This window comes from Giraffa tippelskirchi, chromosome 2 (genome assembly GCF_054371585.1).
Source record: "Giraffa tippelskirchi isolate mGirTip1 chromosome 2, T2T-mGirTip1v1.2.pri, whole genome shotgun sequence".
Taxonomy (NCBI): Eukaryota; Metazoa; Chordata; class Mammalia; order Artiodactyla; family Giraffidae; genus Giraffa; species Giraffa tippelskirchi.
In genome coordinates this window covers 41,770,140-41,789,471 of record NC_137276.1, presented here as the reverse complement: position 1 = coordinate 41,789,471, position 19,332 = coordinate 41,770,140, and the positions used below count along the sequence as shown (strand labels likewise).

The 19,332-nt window shown below is 36.1% G+C and overlaps 1 protein-coding gene across 3 annotated transcripts in view; it reads right to left on the bottom strand.

Annotated features, from left to right (window-relative positions):
- The window catches only part of PRKG1 (protein kinase cGMP-dependent 1), a 1,340,287-nt gene that overhangs the window by 829,433 nt on the left and 491,522 nt on the right, over positions 1-19,332 (bottom strand). For all 3 annotated transcript variants that reach the window (XM_081557175.1, XM_081557164.1, XM_081557186.1), the window contains one exon: positions 6,475-6,588. In XM_081557175.1, coding sequence (XP_081413301.1) covers positions 6,475-6,588 — 114 coding nt within the window. The remainder of the gene's footprint in view (positions 1-6,474; positions 6,589-19,332) is intronic.

The window sequence follows — 19,332 nt, the reverse complement described above, 5'->3', positions numbered from 1 at the left end:
ACACTCAACTCTATTTTAAAGACAAAAATAAACAGAAAATCTAAACCTTTCAACTCGTTCTTAAAAACATCTTTGACACAGTAAAATATCTTAATTGCTCGGCTTCCCCCCTTTACAAATATCTCAGGAAGGTTTAAGTATGGAAAGTTGAAAGTATTCACATTAAATCAGATGTTATCCGTTATTCAAGTCCCAATTTGTCAGATTTCTTGTAAGGATATTTAAGGTTCTTTTGTGTTAGTACTGTAGTACTGAGGAATTTTAAAATACTTGTATAAATAATCTAAGGAGAAAGCATTATTCAGATATTTTGCCCAAGTCCATTCATAAAAGAGCTTCTACACCCACCAAAGCCATTTTGCAGGTAACCTGTATATGGTAATCACGCTAATCTGGTACCAAGATGTTTTCCTACAAAGAGAGAACTTTTAGTCTGGGATTTTTATTGGAGTCTCCTTGAATGAATTATGCGAATAATATACTGGCTAAGGTTTGGGGCACTTTCAGTGGAGCAGTCGAAGTAAGAGCAACAAGCTTCAATTCAGCACCTTCAGGCAAAAACACAAATACATGTACAACTGAAGTTGGAGCACAGAGCATGTGGTTCAAACCTCAAAAAATTCCTGTGTAGTTGTGAGAACTGGCTGTGCGAAACCCAGGTAAAAATAAGGCATGTTTTATGCAAATGTATAAACAGGGTATCTACTACTTAATCTCTCTCTCACTGTACAATAAGTGCCTTATATGTTTCCAGTAATGTCTCCATTTTTGTGATTTTAGAGAACCTTGGGCATAGAAGTAGGGTAAGAGGCCCAGGGTGAGTGTAAATTGATACCGCCTTAGCTGTGAGGGTAGTGAAGGTGAAATCACAACTAGGAACGACACTTAGAAAGACATGATAATGATATGCTTCTAGGTATGGGAATTGAGTAAGCCATGGCTATTGAATGAATGTATTAAAAATTCCTATTCTTCACGGCATTTGAAAAGGGATGGTAAAATGCTCCTTTGTTTACACAATCTTAAAATATTTAGACAAAAATGTGAAATTCAAATAACATTGTTTGGTGTTATAGAAATCAAATAAAACAACTGATTTTTTTTCCCCTACCCATGGCATCTGGAATGCTTGTAATTGGATATATGCAATCAAAGGGACTATTTTCATATCACAATTAAAAAACAACAACAAAAAACCCTGAACTTATTTAAGGAATGAATGGGCTTCCCAGGTGGCACTAATGGTAAAGAACTCACCTGCCAATACAAGGCAACATAAGAGATGAGGGTTCGATCCATGAGTAGGGAAGATACCCTGGAGGAGGAAATGGCAACCCACTCCAGTATTCTTGCCTGGAGAATCCCTTGGACAGAGGAACCTGGTAGGCTATAGTCCATAGTGTCACAAAGAAACACAACTCAAGTGATTTAACATGCACACAAGTCATGAATAATCCAAGGCATCTGTTAGATGCTATTAATATTATTTTTATATATTTTTATATCCTCATTCCTCAGAGGAAGAATCAATGTTTTATAAGATAAAAGTAGACTACTAGTATAGATTTTCTGTAACGTAACATGGATTTCCCCCACCCCCACTCCCCCATATCACTATGGTTTTTGCTCTAAAAAAATATTCTTCTTGGTACTATCAGATCTTCCTCCTGGTATGACCATAATAACAAATGGTATACATTTATTAAGTCTCAGAAGAATCCTAGGAGATTTTTCCCAGATGAAAAACAAACAGCTTGCTTCAAACTATCATAGTTCTTTTAGCTGAATTACTATGAACAAGCTTATAATCATAATTTAGAGCATATGTCAATCAGTAGCTTTAATAAAATACATATTTTGGATTAAAGACCTGAAAGTACGACTTAAAATGATAAAACTCCTAGAAGGAAATGTAAGTGATAAATGCCTTGAAATCAGTCTGGAAGGTGATTCTTCGGATTTAACACCAAAGGCAAAGGCAACAGAAGCAAAAACCAGTAAGTGTGGCTATATCAAACTAAAAACTTTCTGCAGAGTAAAGAAAGCCAACAAAATGAAAAGGCAACCTTCAGAATGGGGAAAGAAATTACTTGAAAATCATGTATCTGATGAGTTAATGTTATGACCAACCTAGGGAGCGTATTAAAAAGCAGAGACATTACTTTGCCAGCAAAGGTCCATCTAGTCAAAGCTATGTTTTTTCCAGTAGTCACATATGGATGTGAAAGTTGGACTATAAAGAAAGCTGAACACCAAAGAATTGATGCTTTTGAACTGTGGTGTTGGAGACGACTCTTGAGAGGCCCTTGGACTACAAGGAGATGCAACCAGTCCATCCTAAAGGAAATCAGTCCTGAATATTCATTGGAAGGACTGATGCTGAAGCTGAAACTCCAATACTTTGGTCATCTGATGCAAAGAACTGACTCATTTGAAAAGACCGGATACTGGAAAAGATTGAGGGTGGGAGGAAAAGGGGATGAGAGAGGATGAGATAGTTGGATGGCATCACCGACTCTACAGACATGAGTTTGAGTAAGCTCTGGGAGTTGGTGATAGACAGGGAAACCTGGCATGCTGCAGTCCATGGGGTTGCAAAGAGTTGGAAACGGCTGAGTGGCTGAACTGAACTGAATATCCAAAATATATAAAGAACTCATAAAATTCAATATCAATAAATAAAACAAACAATTTGATTAGAAATTGGCTAGAGCATTTGAATAGACATTTCCCAAAGACATATTGATAGCCAAAAGGCACATGATAAGATGTGCAACATCACTTAATCATTAGGAAAATGAAAATCAAAACCACAGTGAGATATCACCTCTCACCTGTTAGAGTGACTGTTTTCAAACAGACAAGAAATAACAAGTGCTGGCAAGAATGTGAAGAAAAGGAAAACCTCATCCATTTTTGGTGGGGACATAAAGTGGTGTAGCCATTATGGGGACCAGTATGGAAGTTCTCAGAAAATTAAGACTCTTAGTATTCTCTGGCCCAGCAATTCCACTTCTGGATATTTATTCAAGAAATAAACAACACTAATACCTAAAGAGATATGAACCCACATGTTAACATCCACATTACTAATATTTATAATAGCCAATACAGAAACAACCTGTGTATCCATTGATGAATAGTTAAAGAAAATGTGGTGTACATATAAACAATTCTACTGTCATAAAAAAGGAGGAAATGCTGCATTTGCTACAACATGGATGAACACTGAGGGCATTATGCTAAGTGAAACAAGTCAGACAGAGCAAGACAAGCACCATTACGATCTCACTTATATGTGGAATCTTATAAAAAAAAAAAAGATTTCAAATACAGAGAACAGATAGGTAGTTGCCAGAGGTTGTGGATGGGGCAGTGAAGGGTGGGTTGAATGAGTGAAAGAGGTCAAATGGTACAAACTTCTAGTTTTAAAATAAGTCCTGGGGATACAATGTACACATAGTAACTAGAGTAATACTATGTTGCATAGTTAAAAGCTGCTAAGAAAGTAGAACTCAAAAGTTCTAATCACAAGAAATTTTGTAATTATATATGGTGATGGATATTAACTATATGTATTATGGAGATCATTTTGCAATATATTCACATATTGAATCATGTATATCTGAAACTAATATAATGTTATACATTCATTATACTTCAATATAAAAAAAAGCCAACCCACAGGTGCTTGGGTCACATTCATTAGCAGAGGAAGTCACTGAAATTTATTCAAGGCCTGACACAATTTCAAAAAGTTATTCTCGTGAAAAAGAAATGATTCATGTATGTCTTGAATGTCACCTAAAAGTTTGTGATGACTGTGCAATTAAAAATGCACTAAAATCCTAGGCAGCTTTCAGGCTGATCTAGGGAGAAAGGTAAGAGAGATCATCAACATTTTCAGTCATGAAAGAAAGTGATATTAGGGGAAAAGAGGTAAGTGAGGGAAAAGCCAGGTAAGTGAGAAGGAAAAACGTTGGCTAGACAAGCTATTAAATAGGAAGGGGAACTTCCTCAGACTTAAAAGACTACTGCACCCAAGTAGATGAATCAGTTTTGAGTTACTGCAAATGGTCATCACTGGCAAAACAATGGTTACAAAAAATATAGATAAGAGATGACATAATCTTGAATTCTGATAAACAAGTGGATCTGAAAAACCAAATAAGGACATTAAAAAATATCACATGTAAAGAGTGAGATAGCACTGGTTGTGGTCATTTGATAAAACTAATACTCACAATGGAATCTAATTAGAGTTATAAAGTGATCGGCTTGAGAGTATAACTTAAATTTGAAATAGTGCTTAAGAACTTCAATTGGTAAGGACAATCTCCCTTGACAGCACAGAAGACAGCATAAAAGGTCCTAAATGACAAATGACCTTTATTCACACCTTATAATTCTCACATGACATTCAGAGGTTAATAGATAACATTCCTTAGGCATGCACAAAATTTCTGCACCTATAAATGCAGAGATGTATTTGCACATCATTAACCATAGACTCTTCTCAATGCATCCTCCACACCTTAAGTGGGCATGATGAACACACACATAAACACACTCACACACATGAGACATATGAGTCTGAATTAAAGAACATGATCCATTACTCATTCCCTTTAATGACAGATAAAATTCTTATCCCAAAATAGTGAGGATTATAATTTGCATTCAACACCTAGTTCCTTGTTGCTGAACAGATGCATAATGTCTATTTAAATTTATCAAACTTGAGAACAACAGAGGTGAGCACAAATGAATGGCATTTTATAAGAACTTAATAAGAAAATTGACTTTCATGAAGCCAAGCAATAACCTTACAAAAAAATCTCTTGGGCTATAAAATTCATTTAAATGTTCTATTCAGTTTAAAGTATTTCTTTAATAACAATTTAATATTTCATAAGATTAAGCACCATTTCACTATCAATTTTTTGCCTTTGGAAGGTTTTAGTTAGATTAAATGAGCAGCATATAAAAAATATTTTTTATCAGTTAAGTATTTTAAAACCTTAAAAAAAGTATTCACAATTCAGAGAAAGCTTGTTTTAATCCAAAGGTGCTATCATGGCCCATTTTTGCCCTAAAAGTAATATATTTCTCATCAAAATGAAGCATGATAGTAAAATCTGTTCACTTAATGGAGTCATCACTGCTCATTTTTCTAGTTAAGACACTTTTTCAATGAGTTTAAGTTCTGGCAAAATCTGTTATGGTTCATCGGGTTACATTATTCCTTGAGTCATATAATTAAATGATCTCATGAAATAAAAACAGGGCAGTGTCTATCAATCAAAAGAGTTCTGTGTTCTCAGACATCAAGAATCAAAATGTCAAGAAAGACTGATTTTATAAGGGCCCCAATTGCCACTGATGTGACAGTGATTTCAATGACTAAAAAGGTGATTCACTAACAAGACCTGTAAGAATTTGTGACTCTAGCTGGCCATGCATTCTTCAGTTCTTTACAACCCAAGTTTTAATGTCATATTGTCAATCATATGCCATACTTCTAAGAGGAAAAAAAGCAATATATAAAATCATCAGTGACACTCAGATAAAATTAACAATAACAATTTAATTGTCATTTTGCCAACGGGATTGTTTTAATGACACAACCTAATCAAAGTAACGTGATTGCAATCATTCACAGGATAGTATGTCAGAAGAACTTTTCAAACATTAAATACACATTTCTGCCTGAAGATGCTCTGGACCTTCCATTGTCGGTTTTGGCTTCCAGTTCTGTGTGTTACACATTCATTACATCCTGTACTCAGGAAGAAGGAATATTTAAAACAGACTTATTTTCCTTCTAACTACTGCAGCTGCTTCTACCAAGCAATAAAAGTTGCTAGAGAAATCATATATACACATACATGTAAAATTAGGGAAACGAGCTGCTTTATTGCCTCGACTTAAAATAAGCTCAATCAGTAGAAAAGAAAAACGTTATAATATACAGCTTGATGAGCAGCTGAAGACAAGAATATACTCAGACGCAATTCTAGAATTCAGGATATCTTATTCAGGGTTTGAATGAGACGAAAGACATTTCTCCTCTTAATTTTTCTAAACCACTGAATGAATAAGTGAAGTTTATGTGGGGAATGCAACCCAAAATAGACATATACATAAAATGTACTTAAATATGATGCTGAGACTTTAAGGCAGAAAATGCAACATCTTGTTCCTGTTTAATTATAATTCATAAAGTGCTATTTTATAAACCCTAATGTATGAGTTCAAGGTTAAAAAATACCTTTAATAAGTCAGCAGTAAAATTTAACTCAATGTTGACAATTACTCTTTAGGATGAAAATATTGACGGTATCGCAAAGCAATAATTAGAAGCTAGCTTAATGAAATTATAAAGATTAAAATCAAGAGGCATATTAACTAGCACTTCACAGGTCAAAGGAAAGAAGACACTGGAAAGTATTTTTTTTTAAAAAATAGCCTTACTTTTGACGGTCGCCGTCCGGGTGCAGTTGTAAAGAATAGCCAACTCTCCAAACACTTTTCCAGGACCCATTGTACACAGCTTCACGCCTTCTTTTGTAACTTCAACCTTACCATCTAAAAAGAAGAAGGAAAACATATCATTTTGATTCTCTCTCATGCTTTATTTCATCTGTTGCATTTCTAAGATGAGAGAGGAGGGCCAGGCTCATTTTCAAAAATACAAAGCGGTTACCAACTAAAACAAAATCATCCTCAAGATGCAATGCAAGAAATGCAAATCTTGTCCTAACTTACCTTTTCCCAAATTAATCATTGATAAGATTAGAAAGGAGACTAAAAGAAAATACCAAAAAAAAAAAAGGATACAGATAAAAATGTCAAAATGTGAAATTATTCCAAATATGATATTAGAAAACTCTAGTAATTCCAATTTTAAAGTCATTTTGAATTTGCAAGGAAAAATTGAGTGAGTGTGTTTTCTACAGCACACTTCATATTGGGAATTCTCATCTGAGTAAGGCAGCTATTATGCAAAGAGAAATTACTTTGACCCTTGCGCATTATTCAATTGCAGCTCACAGTATCTTTTATTGTTAAACATCTTATCCAACTTGGCCAAGACTGTTTTATCTGCTTCTCAGCCCTGCAACATGGACTGTAAGGAAACCAAACTACTGAATACAAAGGTTGAGGGAAAAGAAAAAGACACTGGGACTGTCGATGTTCCACAAAAGATTTGGAAAAAGAACCGCTAAAGGAGGAAAAGCTAAGGAAACAGCGTACACTGGATATATACTGTTGCCTGTAAGTAAGGAAATGCTATTCATGAAGGAAATTTTAAATATATATATATATATATTTTAAAATTCAAAGCTATGTACACTAAACCTTCCATCACCTAATATAATGGGGGAAGAAATAACAAGGCAACACAGTCTATTCTACAGTTTATCTTACCCTTTTATTACTCTTCCCAGTTACTTAGCCACAGGCTGCAGAAGGGAAGCCTAATGCTTGGCAGTGGCTAGTGACTGAAAAGAATTAACGCTACCAAGTTTGTCTGAATGTCAGGCCTTCATACATTGTCTCCATAAATTACCCCCTTTAATCTATATGCTTCCTGTAATATTTAACTTTTTAGAGCTTTAGCTTTACATTTACTCCTTCCTTTTTAAAAATCGACCCAGTTTTACCTAAGAATAATAGATTTACGAAATCATAGAACTGTTCAAATACATGACATAAAATCTTATATATTTAAAAACTTTAAAAAGCTGAATTCACAACTGATACAATGCGCCACACACACCAGCCGTGAAGCAAACTTAGAAGTGATTATACATTGACATAGAGAAGGAAATGACAATCCACTCCAGTATTCTTGCCTGAAAATTCCGTGGAGAGAGGAGTCTGGCAGGTTACAGTCCACGGGGTCGCAAAGAGTCAGACATGACTGAATAGGCACATGTAGCAATACATTTACAAAGGAATTCCAAGTGTAGACCATACAGACTAAGTGGGTCACTTAAGAAAATTAAGAATAAGACAGTCAAAAGTTTACTGCAGACACTCAGTGGTTCCAGTGCCCACCTAATCAACTTCCTTTAAAGTATTTAGATTCATCTTGAAGCCACCCTCTTCATTTACATTCCTTTCTTTTTCCCTCTGTGTCTAAAAACAAGATTTGTTTTAAATGGAGTCCAGGTGCATGGAAAGCAGGTGGGCCTGTACGTGGTTGTTTTGGTTATGAGGGGACAGATGTGGGGAAACACATAAGGAAAGTGTCAAACAGGCAGAACACTTAGCACACTCATGCAGAGGCTTACAGCCCTCAATAAATGGCCCAGTATGGAGGTTTTTATATACTTATAATTTGATATTAACTTTAAGAATACATTTTAATGAAACTACCTCAGATAATCATTGTGGGTCACTTCACTGTATAGCAGAAACTAACCAACATTGTAAAGCAATTATACTCTAATAAAAATAAATAAATAAAGACAAAAACCTCCTAATAGTGTTCTAGACTTTTTCCATTATTTTCCCTGGCTAAACTCAACAATGACTAGAGGCTATCAGCACTGTTACTTGAGGTACTAAAAATAATCCAAAATGTAGTTAATTTATATCTTCTACTCCTGCTCTTTTTATTCATTTTTGCTTTTTTTTTTTTAATGTGATACTGTATTGGTATTGTTTTTACTATGCTCTATCTCTACTAGGAAAGAAAAATAAAGAAACATTCAAGTCATCTTTATCTGAACTCTGCTAAACTGTTAAAATTGTTTGTGTGAGAGAGGTTAGAATATTGGGTTAAAGAAAGCTTGATGGTTATTTATAATTTCACTCGACTCTTGATATCACTCCTGCCATTAGCATGAATAGTTGAAAGCTTTATCACAGCAACTTGAGTGTATTTTTTATTTTACTTCAGGTACCACACGCCTATTTATGATCTAAAATGGGCTGAGTCATAAGTCCTAAATTTTGCCACATTGAGCAATAATCAACCGACCTCTTGCTTTTTGGCACCACAATTTATGTACCACTTCAGGAAGATGGTCAGTAATAAGAGATCCATAATGAAGCATCCGTACTGATGCTAAGTCATTCAGTTGTGTCCAACTCTTTACGACCCCATGGATGTAGTCCACCAAACTCCTCTGTACATGGAATTCTCCAGGCAAGAATATTGGAGTGGGTTGCCATGCCCTCCTCCAGGGGATCTTCCTGACCCAAGGATCAAACTCTCATCTCTTATGTCTCCTGCATTGGCAGGCATGTTCTTTACCACTAGCACCACCTGGAAAGCCCAAAGCATTCATACTTTTATCAATTTTTATAAGAGTCAGTAGTTTCTACAAATAAAAGGTATTGAATTTACAAGAAGACCCAGAGTCTCCTGACTTTTTTTTTCTTCTACTAATCTATAGTTTGGGGCCATAAGGACTTTCACAAATAAGACCAATCAGTTTAGAGACTTATTACTGGCAGGTTGAGATAGAATGGTTGGCAATAAGCTAATTATGAATACTCTGTGCTGAGTTCCAAAAATCTTGGTTGGAACATGCAGGACAACTTGATTGGTCGTTAAAGGGAGACAGTTGTTCTATCAAAGGTCCAGGTCCCATCTGGACAAGATCTTCCATCTCCTTCGTTGTCTAATGCTTTTATGATTTTGTAGGTTTGAGAACACAGTTTTTACATTATGTATTCTCTCATGAGGGTTTCTCTAGCTGATAGATTCAACAGGAACATTTAACATTGTGGTGGCTGAGCTGTGCTATGATCAGCATAGGGATATTTTCTCTAGGAGATGAGGTCACTTATGGATTTTTTTTCCCTTTCAGTTTCATTAAGACATAATTGACATAGAACACTGCACATGTTTAAGGTCTACAGCATAATAACTTGACTTGCATATGTTATGAAATGATTACTACAATAAGTTAACATCCGTCATCTCACAAATACAGTTTTTTTATTTTCCCCTTGTGATGAGAATGTTTAGAACTTACTCTCTGCTTCCTCGATGACTTAAGAATACTACTATACTGAACTTGCCCTGTCATTTTAGGTTAGGAGTGCTGTCACTTGTGGAAGAAAGTAGAAATTATTAAGGCTACTATGGGCTAACTAAAGGGAAAAAGCCTTCTCCTTTCTAGGGACAGACGATAGTCTTAAATAATCTTCCTTAAGAATACATCTTGTCAGTCATTTACGTATGTCTTCTTTAAGTCAGTGTAAGAAGGAAAAAGACAGTCTCATTATTCGATGATAGTTTATTCTCAAATTAAAGAAGTGTAGCAGGTCAGCACCTTACCAGTTTTTTGTTTAAGTTTGATTTCAAGTCCAAAAGGATATGGTCTCTCTGGACATAAACTCCCGCTCTTTTGATGAGGTGTAAATTTGGATTGGAAATCATTGTTTGGAAATTTAATAAATGTTTATAAAAAATTGCCCTGTTTTGGTATTTACTATTAGGTGAGTTTGCTTTAGTTTTTGTTTTGGTTTACCAGTATCTTATTAAAGATTGGGCTTCCCAGGTGGCGCTAGTGGTAAAGAACCCACCTGCCAATGCAGGAGACATAAGAGACTAGGGTTCGATCCCTGGGTCAAAAAGATCCCCTGGAGAAGGAATGGAAACCCAATTCCAGTATTCTTGCCTGGAGAATACCATGGACAGAGAAGCCTGATGAGCTACAGTCCATAGGGTCGCAGAGAGTTAGACATGACTGAAGCCACTTAGCATGCACACACTTTAGAGATTAAAGATAAGAGAAAGAGAAAGAGATAAACAAAAGTGACTTCTTCCCTAAACTATGTGTGTTTTCACAGTTTCTGTAACCATCGCGTCCTCATAATGCTTTACATGGGGCCAAGCTTCCCATTCACAGAAGTCACTTTTCTTACATCATCATAGCAATAATTCTTACTAGAAGCACACAAGTACTAGTCATCCAAATGGAATGAAACTTAGTCTGAGGTATAAGAGACTAGTCGAGGTCGAAGCTACATGAGTGAAGACCTCTGTTTTCTCTCTTTCAATTAGGAAAATCTGATTTCCCTTCTGGTCATGACTGCTATAAATACATTAGATACAATTTTTCATTATACTAAATTACAATTGATTGTAATACATATTGAATATGAAATAAAATCATTACTGGTATACTTAATAATCAGAGAATCAAAAATGTAAGTGAGGCATCTAGAACTAAAAATCCCACTTATGGGAACAAAAAGGAATCAGAGCGAGAGAGAGGTTAACGTGCACGTCAATAATGTGAAACTCATTTTTTGTTTTGCCTTCTAACTCTGAGGTCTTGGGCTTCCCTTGTGCCTCAGCTGGTAAAGAATCTGCCTGCAATGTGGGAGATGTGGGTTGGGAAGATTCCCTGGAGAGGGAATGGGTACCCACTCCAGTATTCTGGCCTGGAGAATTCCATGGTCTGTATAGTCTATGTGGTTGCAAAGAGTTGGACACAACTTTCACTTTTACTTTTTCTGAGGTCTTAGGGCGCATGCACATATCCACAAAGGAAACCTACATGAGGAAAGAGAAAGAAATTTAAGCAAGCCAGATACAGCAAATCATCTGAACCAGCAGAAAGAAAGTCTGGAATGAGCAAATTACATTACAGCATTTCTGTCCTTAGAGATATTTAAGGAGTGAGAATTTACTAAACCTATTGTAGATGACTCAGCCATTGACCAGACATGAACAGAACTCTGGAAAGACTTCACAAGACAAGCATGATGATTCTATAATCTTTCTACATCTTATGTTTTGAAATCCTAGCACTTTAAAGTACTCAAAAGGCACTAGATAAATATCAGTGGACTAATTCAACTTCTAGTGATGAAGAAAACCAAAGACAGGACAGACAAGAGATATTCACACATAGAGAAGAAATAGGAAGTAGTCTAATCATTCCCTGAATAACAAGAGTTGAACAGATAATTTGACAAGCTCAAGTCAAGTTTATTAAGCTCAATTCTTGCCATTCACAATGTATTTTTGTTCTATTACTTCTATGATACATGAGCACCTCATTAGTCTAATCAATGAATGGCCATGTCTTTAGTTCCTTAGAGACTGGCAAATGACAAACACTATTATTAGTGGCAGACCTGTGGGGACACATCATATGACTTTTGTGTTTCTTATGTAGTAGTATTAAGTTTGGGAGACTTTTGGACCTAACACTATGGTTCTCAAATGGGGTCAATTTTAACCCTAGGGGCTATTTGGAAATGTCTGGAGATATTCGTTTGGTTCTATGAAAGTTTTGGAACTAGGGAGGTTTTATTGGCATCTAGAGAGTAGAGGAACACCACTAAACATCCTCCACTACACATGTCAGCTCCCACAAGCAAGCATTATTCAGTGCAAGAATGTAAGCAGTGCCAAAGTTGAGAAACCCTGAAATGAACTAAGTCTACATGTGTGAAAAATACTCTACATTTAAAGGGACAATTTTGACTTCCACTTAAAAAAGAATCTCTACCAGATATAAATTGCAAGCTAAAAAAAGGCTAGCACCAGGTCGCAATATTTAAGTAATCCATGTTGCTATTAGAATAAATACACAAAGCTACTTTTCTGACTTATTTTCCCCAGCAGATGTCACCTGAAATAGAAGTGATTATAAAAATTTTTGAAGCAAGACTTACAAGAGTATCCTGCTGATGTTAGAACGACATCAGCATTTTATCAGGCATACTTGAGAATATCAAGTTCTGACTCTACTGCTGATGGTTAAAAGATCTAGGATAAGTTATTTAATTCTCTATGTGTCAATTATCTCACTACAAATTTGGTATAATAGAACTTACTTACTAGATTTTGATAATTAGATAATGCATGTGCCAAGACAAAAATATATAGGTTAAAAATAGTTCTTAAGGAAATTTTACTTCTTTTTAAAGAAAAAATACTTTGATAAGCAGTTTTAAGGAAAAAGAAGCAGGGTTCAAGGTTTTGGTTCATAAGATTCAGGAGTGTAAAGGAGAAGAATGATAAATGAGCAGAGGCAATAAAAAGAAAAACATGAGCAAGAAACTGGAGATTTCAGAGAAAGGGGCAGGCAGGAAATCTTCATGTTGAGAGAGGCTTTAAGATTTTTAGTAGGAGGGATGTCTAATGTACAATATTCAGTTAGTTGTTGCCAGAATTAATGCCCTACATTTCTCTCCAAATTAATCTGCTTCACACTAATTTCCTGTGTCAAGGGCTTGGAGGAAGATAAAAGCTTGAGGAAAGATCCACTGCTTGGATACATCAATAAACAGAAAGGCAAGGAAATGAAGAATGAGTGATAATGGGGAGCTGGAAAGCAGGAAACCCTACAGTAACTACATAAATTATGTAATTATAAGAAACTAAGGACTCAGAAATTGGCAGATATTTTAGGGGAGGACATCAGTCTTTTCACAAGATGTGAAATGGGTGCTTAATCCAATTTCACTTAAGGCTAGGAAGGTTAGAAAAGAATTCACTGTGACCAGAATGGCATTGCTTCAATCAGAGATTATCTCTCCTTTATCCAAGTTCACCTAATACCTTTGTAACGGCTCTTAAGAGGCAGAAGAATTCTGAAATCACAAATTCTAAACTAATATTCTGGTTCTCACTGCTCTTGACATGTCAGACCTTTAGGCGCTCAGTTTCTACATCAGGGCAATGGGAATAACAGCTGTCTGCTTCACAGGATTAATATGTGAAATTTACATCAGAGTTTGGTGTGTGATCAAGCTTTCGACACGTATTAGTATCTGCTAAACTAAATGAAGGGCCAGTCATTTAATCCTGCAGTGACTGGTTGTAAATAGGAGTTTAGTAAATTCTCATGAGTGAATAAATGGGAGTGTTAGTGAAAATGACCACTGTTGTGATCGTGCTTTAGGGAAGCCTGAAGATTTTGTTTTATATTGCCTATGTAGTCCAGAAGAAGAAAAAACAGTACAGTTGACCCTTGAACAATTCGGGTTTGAACTGCATGGGTCCACTTAGATGTGGACATTTTTCAATAGTAAATACTACAGTACCATTGAAATGGAGCAGGAACCTATGGGGCTCCTGGGCATAGAAGCCTTTGTAGGGAAAAGACTCCAGCCTCCATGACCTTCCCTAATTCCCAAAGGGCAGGTTTGAAGAATTACTAATCAGGGAAGGGAGTGAATGCAGAGATAAGAACAGTTAAGAAACAATAGTGTAGCCTTGGGACAGAGTCCTGGTTCCACCTCAAAGATACACATAATAATATCTTTGTGTTCTTTACAAACTAAACCCTCCAACAAGTGGAGTTAGCATTTTTCATTCCGGAGAAAACCACCTGAGGCCAGACTAAAGGCAGCAGAGAGCTCATCAAGAGATTATCTGAGACCAGATTAAAGGAGTGCAAGCCTTACACACACCTAACCTGATCAACGACTCTGCCCTTGAACTACTACTATAAAACTCCTTAAGAAATCCTTCTGGGCTTGAATACACAGTTTTCAAGGGCAGGAACCTGCTGTCTCCCCCTTTGCTGGCCAAGCAATAAAGCTATCCATTTCTACTTCACCCAAAACCAGATATGGGAGGGACAATTACAAATTTCACTTGGATTAATTTATGCTTGCTAAAGGATCAACTTTAATAAAAAGTGTCAACCTCCTACTCTAGTTGGTAAAAGTATTTTTGTACTGTAACTTACTTTACCCAGCAGTGCAATACATTTCTCACAATGCAAATTTTTATTTCATAGCTTAGATTACTCGATGTGACATTTGTATTTCTATCCCCTTTAAAGTAATTATGATTCTCTAGAGCAAATAGCAAGCACCTGCCTACCTTCACATTTTTAAAAAGCAGACAAAAAACAAAGAATCACACATCCTGCAAAATACCATGAAAAGGTATAAAAACTAAAAAAAAAGAACTTACTCTCTCAAAAGCAGTTGTTCAAATGGCCGGAAACAGGTTAGGAATGAGAAGATTTGGTTTGAAACTTATTCCCAACACAAAGAAAATGAACTTTGTCCTGTGTATCACTGAGAACAAAATAAGCTGAAACCAGGATAATATTTTAACAAGTTAAACTGAGGGTGGAATAAAACTACTGAACACCTCTCTAGATGGCAGTCAGGGGAAATGGCAAATTCAAGTCTTGCAGTAAGCGAGTTTTATCAGTTGATACATGGGTAAACAAAAGGTGGAATTCTGTCGAGTCATAGTAAAGAATGAACTGCTGACTCAGGCTACAATATGACTCAACCTTGAAAACATGCTAACTGAAAGAAGCAAGATATAAGGACCACATACTATTGAAGCCAGGCAGGACCCTGTGAGGCCCTCCTAGGTACAAAAGCCACTTTATGTTTTCCATTTCTCCTTAGTTAACTCAAGCAGTTAATGATTAGGAAAGCAAGGGAATGAAGAAAAAAAGGAAAAGCAGTCAAACAATAAAAGTAACAACACCTTAAACAATAGTTCAGCACTAAGCAGAGTCCTAGTTCCTCCTCAAAGGATATACATAACAATCTAGTGCATATCTTTGAGCTGTCCTGCAGAAACTAAGACCCTTACCTAGGTGGAAGATGCTGATCAAGAGGACACAGATCCTAGACTGACTGGAACTAGAAGAAAGCCATGCTCCCCGCATCCCTCATCCCAAATGTTGCCATTAGGGAGTTTGGATCTTTCATGCGTTAGCTGCCCATTCTTCTTGCTTTTTGCCTGGCAATAAACATCGTACTTTCCTTTGCCACAACCTGGCTTTACAGTGCTGTAGATGAGTAGACCCAAGTCTGGTTCCATTTATAGTTAATATCTAGAATAGGCAAATTTATGGGGAATTGAATGTAGATGACTAGTTGCCAATGGCTGGGAGAGATGAAGGACTGGAGTGTGATAGTGTAGGGCTACAACATTTGTTTTACAATAATGAAAATGTTCTAAATTTGGCTCTGGTGATGGATGCACACATTATAAAAATACTATTAATAAAAGCCACTGATTATCTTACATTAGTAAATCACATGGAATGTAAATTATAAAATAACAAGGACTTAGCACAGGCATATAGTAATGGCTCAGTTTTAAGACTGACCATTTATGCCATATATAGGATCACATTACCCCTTATAAGAATGTTGATGATTTGACCTCCATTTTTTTTCAAATAGCCTTTCTCCTACTCCCTTTAGGACACTCACACCAACATTTTTCATCAAGCACGACCTCATTTTCCTTCCCAAATTACCGTCAATCCCTTCCCAACTTCACTGAATGACTAACACCACCAAAATCATCATTCAGTCATGAGATCAATGACTATAAATCCTTCTTACTGTCAGCATACTTAATCTAAATATGGAATATTTATTCCATAACTAAAAGCCTTTCCTAAGCCTTTGTGCACAACTCACATAGAGCTCCTTTTCTGGATTCTTTGCCACCAAACAAATCAGCAAATATATTAGAATCATTTTCCTTGATTACTGTTCTCATAAAATATCCCTCTGCTATGAAATTTACAGTAGTTTTTATAGAGTCAAAAATCAAATTGCTGGTGTTGTATATCTAGTCTTCCCACAAACTAGGACTTTTCCTAAATAAACCCAACACTGAATCTTTGTCTTTGTCAGTCTCTTTAATCAAACTTCATGGTCTAGCTCAAAAGTTCTTAACCTAATAGAATATATTATATATATATATACACACACACACTCATAAATATATATATGTATATATATATATACACACATACATATATATAAACCTAATAATATATATATGTGTGTGTGTGTGTGTGTATATATATATATATATATATATATATATATATAAAATCTTTGTTTTTACTGACCTCTGTAAAAATGTAGCATTTCCATAGTAATAGGCCATACAAGCATTAACAGTTCTTGTGACTTTGTCACCATAAAAGTTATACTTTATATGATAGCTGTTTCAAAAATCTTAAAAACTGTTTATACTTTTCACTCAAACTCATGGCAGTTAATAGATACATTGTTAGGTATTATTTAATGTGTTAAAAAAATACACATGCATTAATGAATCAAAAATTTTTATTAAGTTCCTTTTTATATAATTTGTTTCCTTGGTAATTCAAAAGCAGCCAGCCTTATGTACTTTAGAATATTCTGAAATGAGATCCCTTAAGAGCAGAATTCTGAAGAGATGCATAGTACAGAAAAAGATTATTCAATTAGCCAGAGGTTCTTAATCTATATTCCTCATAGAATCTTAGCATGGTATTAATAACTATCACTAATGGCCTAGAATTTGCATGAAAAGAGAAGACAAAGTAGATTAAAAACCAAAACAAACACTATTCATGCTGGCTGGAATACTTGTTAAAGCATAAAATTATGGATTCCACTTCACTGTTTGTCAACTGAAGTCAAATGACTCCCTGGACATCTGGTTTACCTCTCATTGTAGAATGTTATCTTATTAATATATCTTTGGCCATAGGAAGGAAAGAGGAAGTGGTAGCTCTTCTAGCACAAATCCAGTAAGATAAAGGAAGACATACTCGATAGACTGCTTATATGGAAACTATAAAAATAGAGGCTTTATCTTGAATAATAAAAAAAAATAAATAAACATTTTGCCTTAATTTTAATCACCCTTCTAGTCTATTACACCCAACTAACTCTAGTCCAAACACAGGACTGGAAAAGGTCAGTTTTCATTTCAATCCCAAAGAAGGGCAATGCCAAAGAATTTTCAAACTACTGCACAATTGCACTCATTTCACATGCTAGTACGGTAATGCTCAAAATCCTTCAAGCTAGGTTTCAAAAGTACCTGAACAGCAAACTTTCAGATGTACAAGCTGGATTCAGAAAAGGCAGAGGAACCAGAGATCAAAATGCTGCTGTTCATAGGATTGTAAGGACTTATGCCAACATGCCCCAACTCCCAGGACTATTGTAGTCAGTGCCCCTGACCCTGCAGCAGGCCACTGTCAACCCACATCTCTGCCAGAGACTCCTGGACACTCACAGGAAAGTCAAGCTCAGTCTCTTCTGTGGTCACTGCTCCTTTCTCCTCTGTCCTGGTGCACATAAGGTTTTCTTGTGCCCTCCAAGAGTCTGTTACCTTAGTCCTGTGGAAGTTCTGCAATGAAATTCTACTGACCTTCCAAGTCAAATTCCCTGGGGGTTCTCAGTCCCTTAACCAGACCCCCAGATTGGGAAATCTGTTGTGGGGCCTAGAACTTATGCAACAGTGTGAGAACTTCCTTTGTATAACTGTTCTCCTTCTCTGCTCCACAGCTCTATAGTGGAACTAATGGCAACTTCCTCCAAGAGGACTGAATCAAATCTCTTGTGTTTAAACAGTGGAAGTGACAAATAGATTCAAGAGATTAGATCTTATAGACAGAGTACCTGAAGAACTATGTACAGAAGTTTGTAACACTGTATAGGAGGTGGTGATCAAACCCATCCCCAAGAAAAACAAATTCACAAAAGCAAAATGGTTGTTTGAGGAGGCCTTACAAATCAATGAGAAAAGAAGAGAAGTGAAAGGAAAGGAGAAGAGGAAAGATACACCCATTTTAATGCAGAGTTCCAGAGAACAGCAAGGAGAGATAAGAAAGCCTTCTTAAGTGAACAATACAAAGGAATAGAGGAAAACAATAGGATGGGGAAGACTATAGAGATCTCTTCAAGATTTTTAGAGATACCAAGGGAATATTTCATGCAAAGATGGGCCCAATAAAGGACAGAAATTGTATGGAACTAACAGAGCAGAAGATATTAAGAAGAGGTGGCAAGAATACACAGAAGAACTATACAAAAAAGATCTTCATGACCCAGATAACCACGATGGTGTGATCACTCACCTAGAGCCAGGCATCTTGGAGTGATAAGTCAAGTGGGCCTTAGGAAGCATCACTAAGAACAAAGCTAGTGGAGGTGATGGCATTCCAGCTGAGCTACTTCAAATCCTAAAAGATGATACTGTAAAGCTCTGCACTCAATAAGCCACAAATTTGGAAAACTCAGCAGTGGCCACAGGACTGGAAAAGGTCGGTTTTCATTCCAATTCCAAAGAAGGGCAATGCCAAAGAATGTTCGAACTATCATACAATCACATTCATTTCACATGCTAGCAAAGTAATGCTTAAAATTCTCCAAGCGAGGCTTCAAGAGTACGCGAAACAAGAATTCCAGATGTTCAAGTTGGATTTAGAAAAGGCAGACAAACCAGAGATCAAATTGCCAACATCCACTAGGTCGTAGAAAGCAAGAGAATTCCAGAAAAACATCTACTTCAGCTTCATTGACTGTGCAAAACTTTTGACTGTGTGGATCACAGCAAACTGGACTATTCTT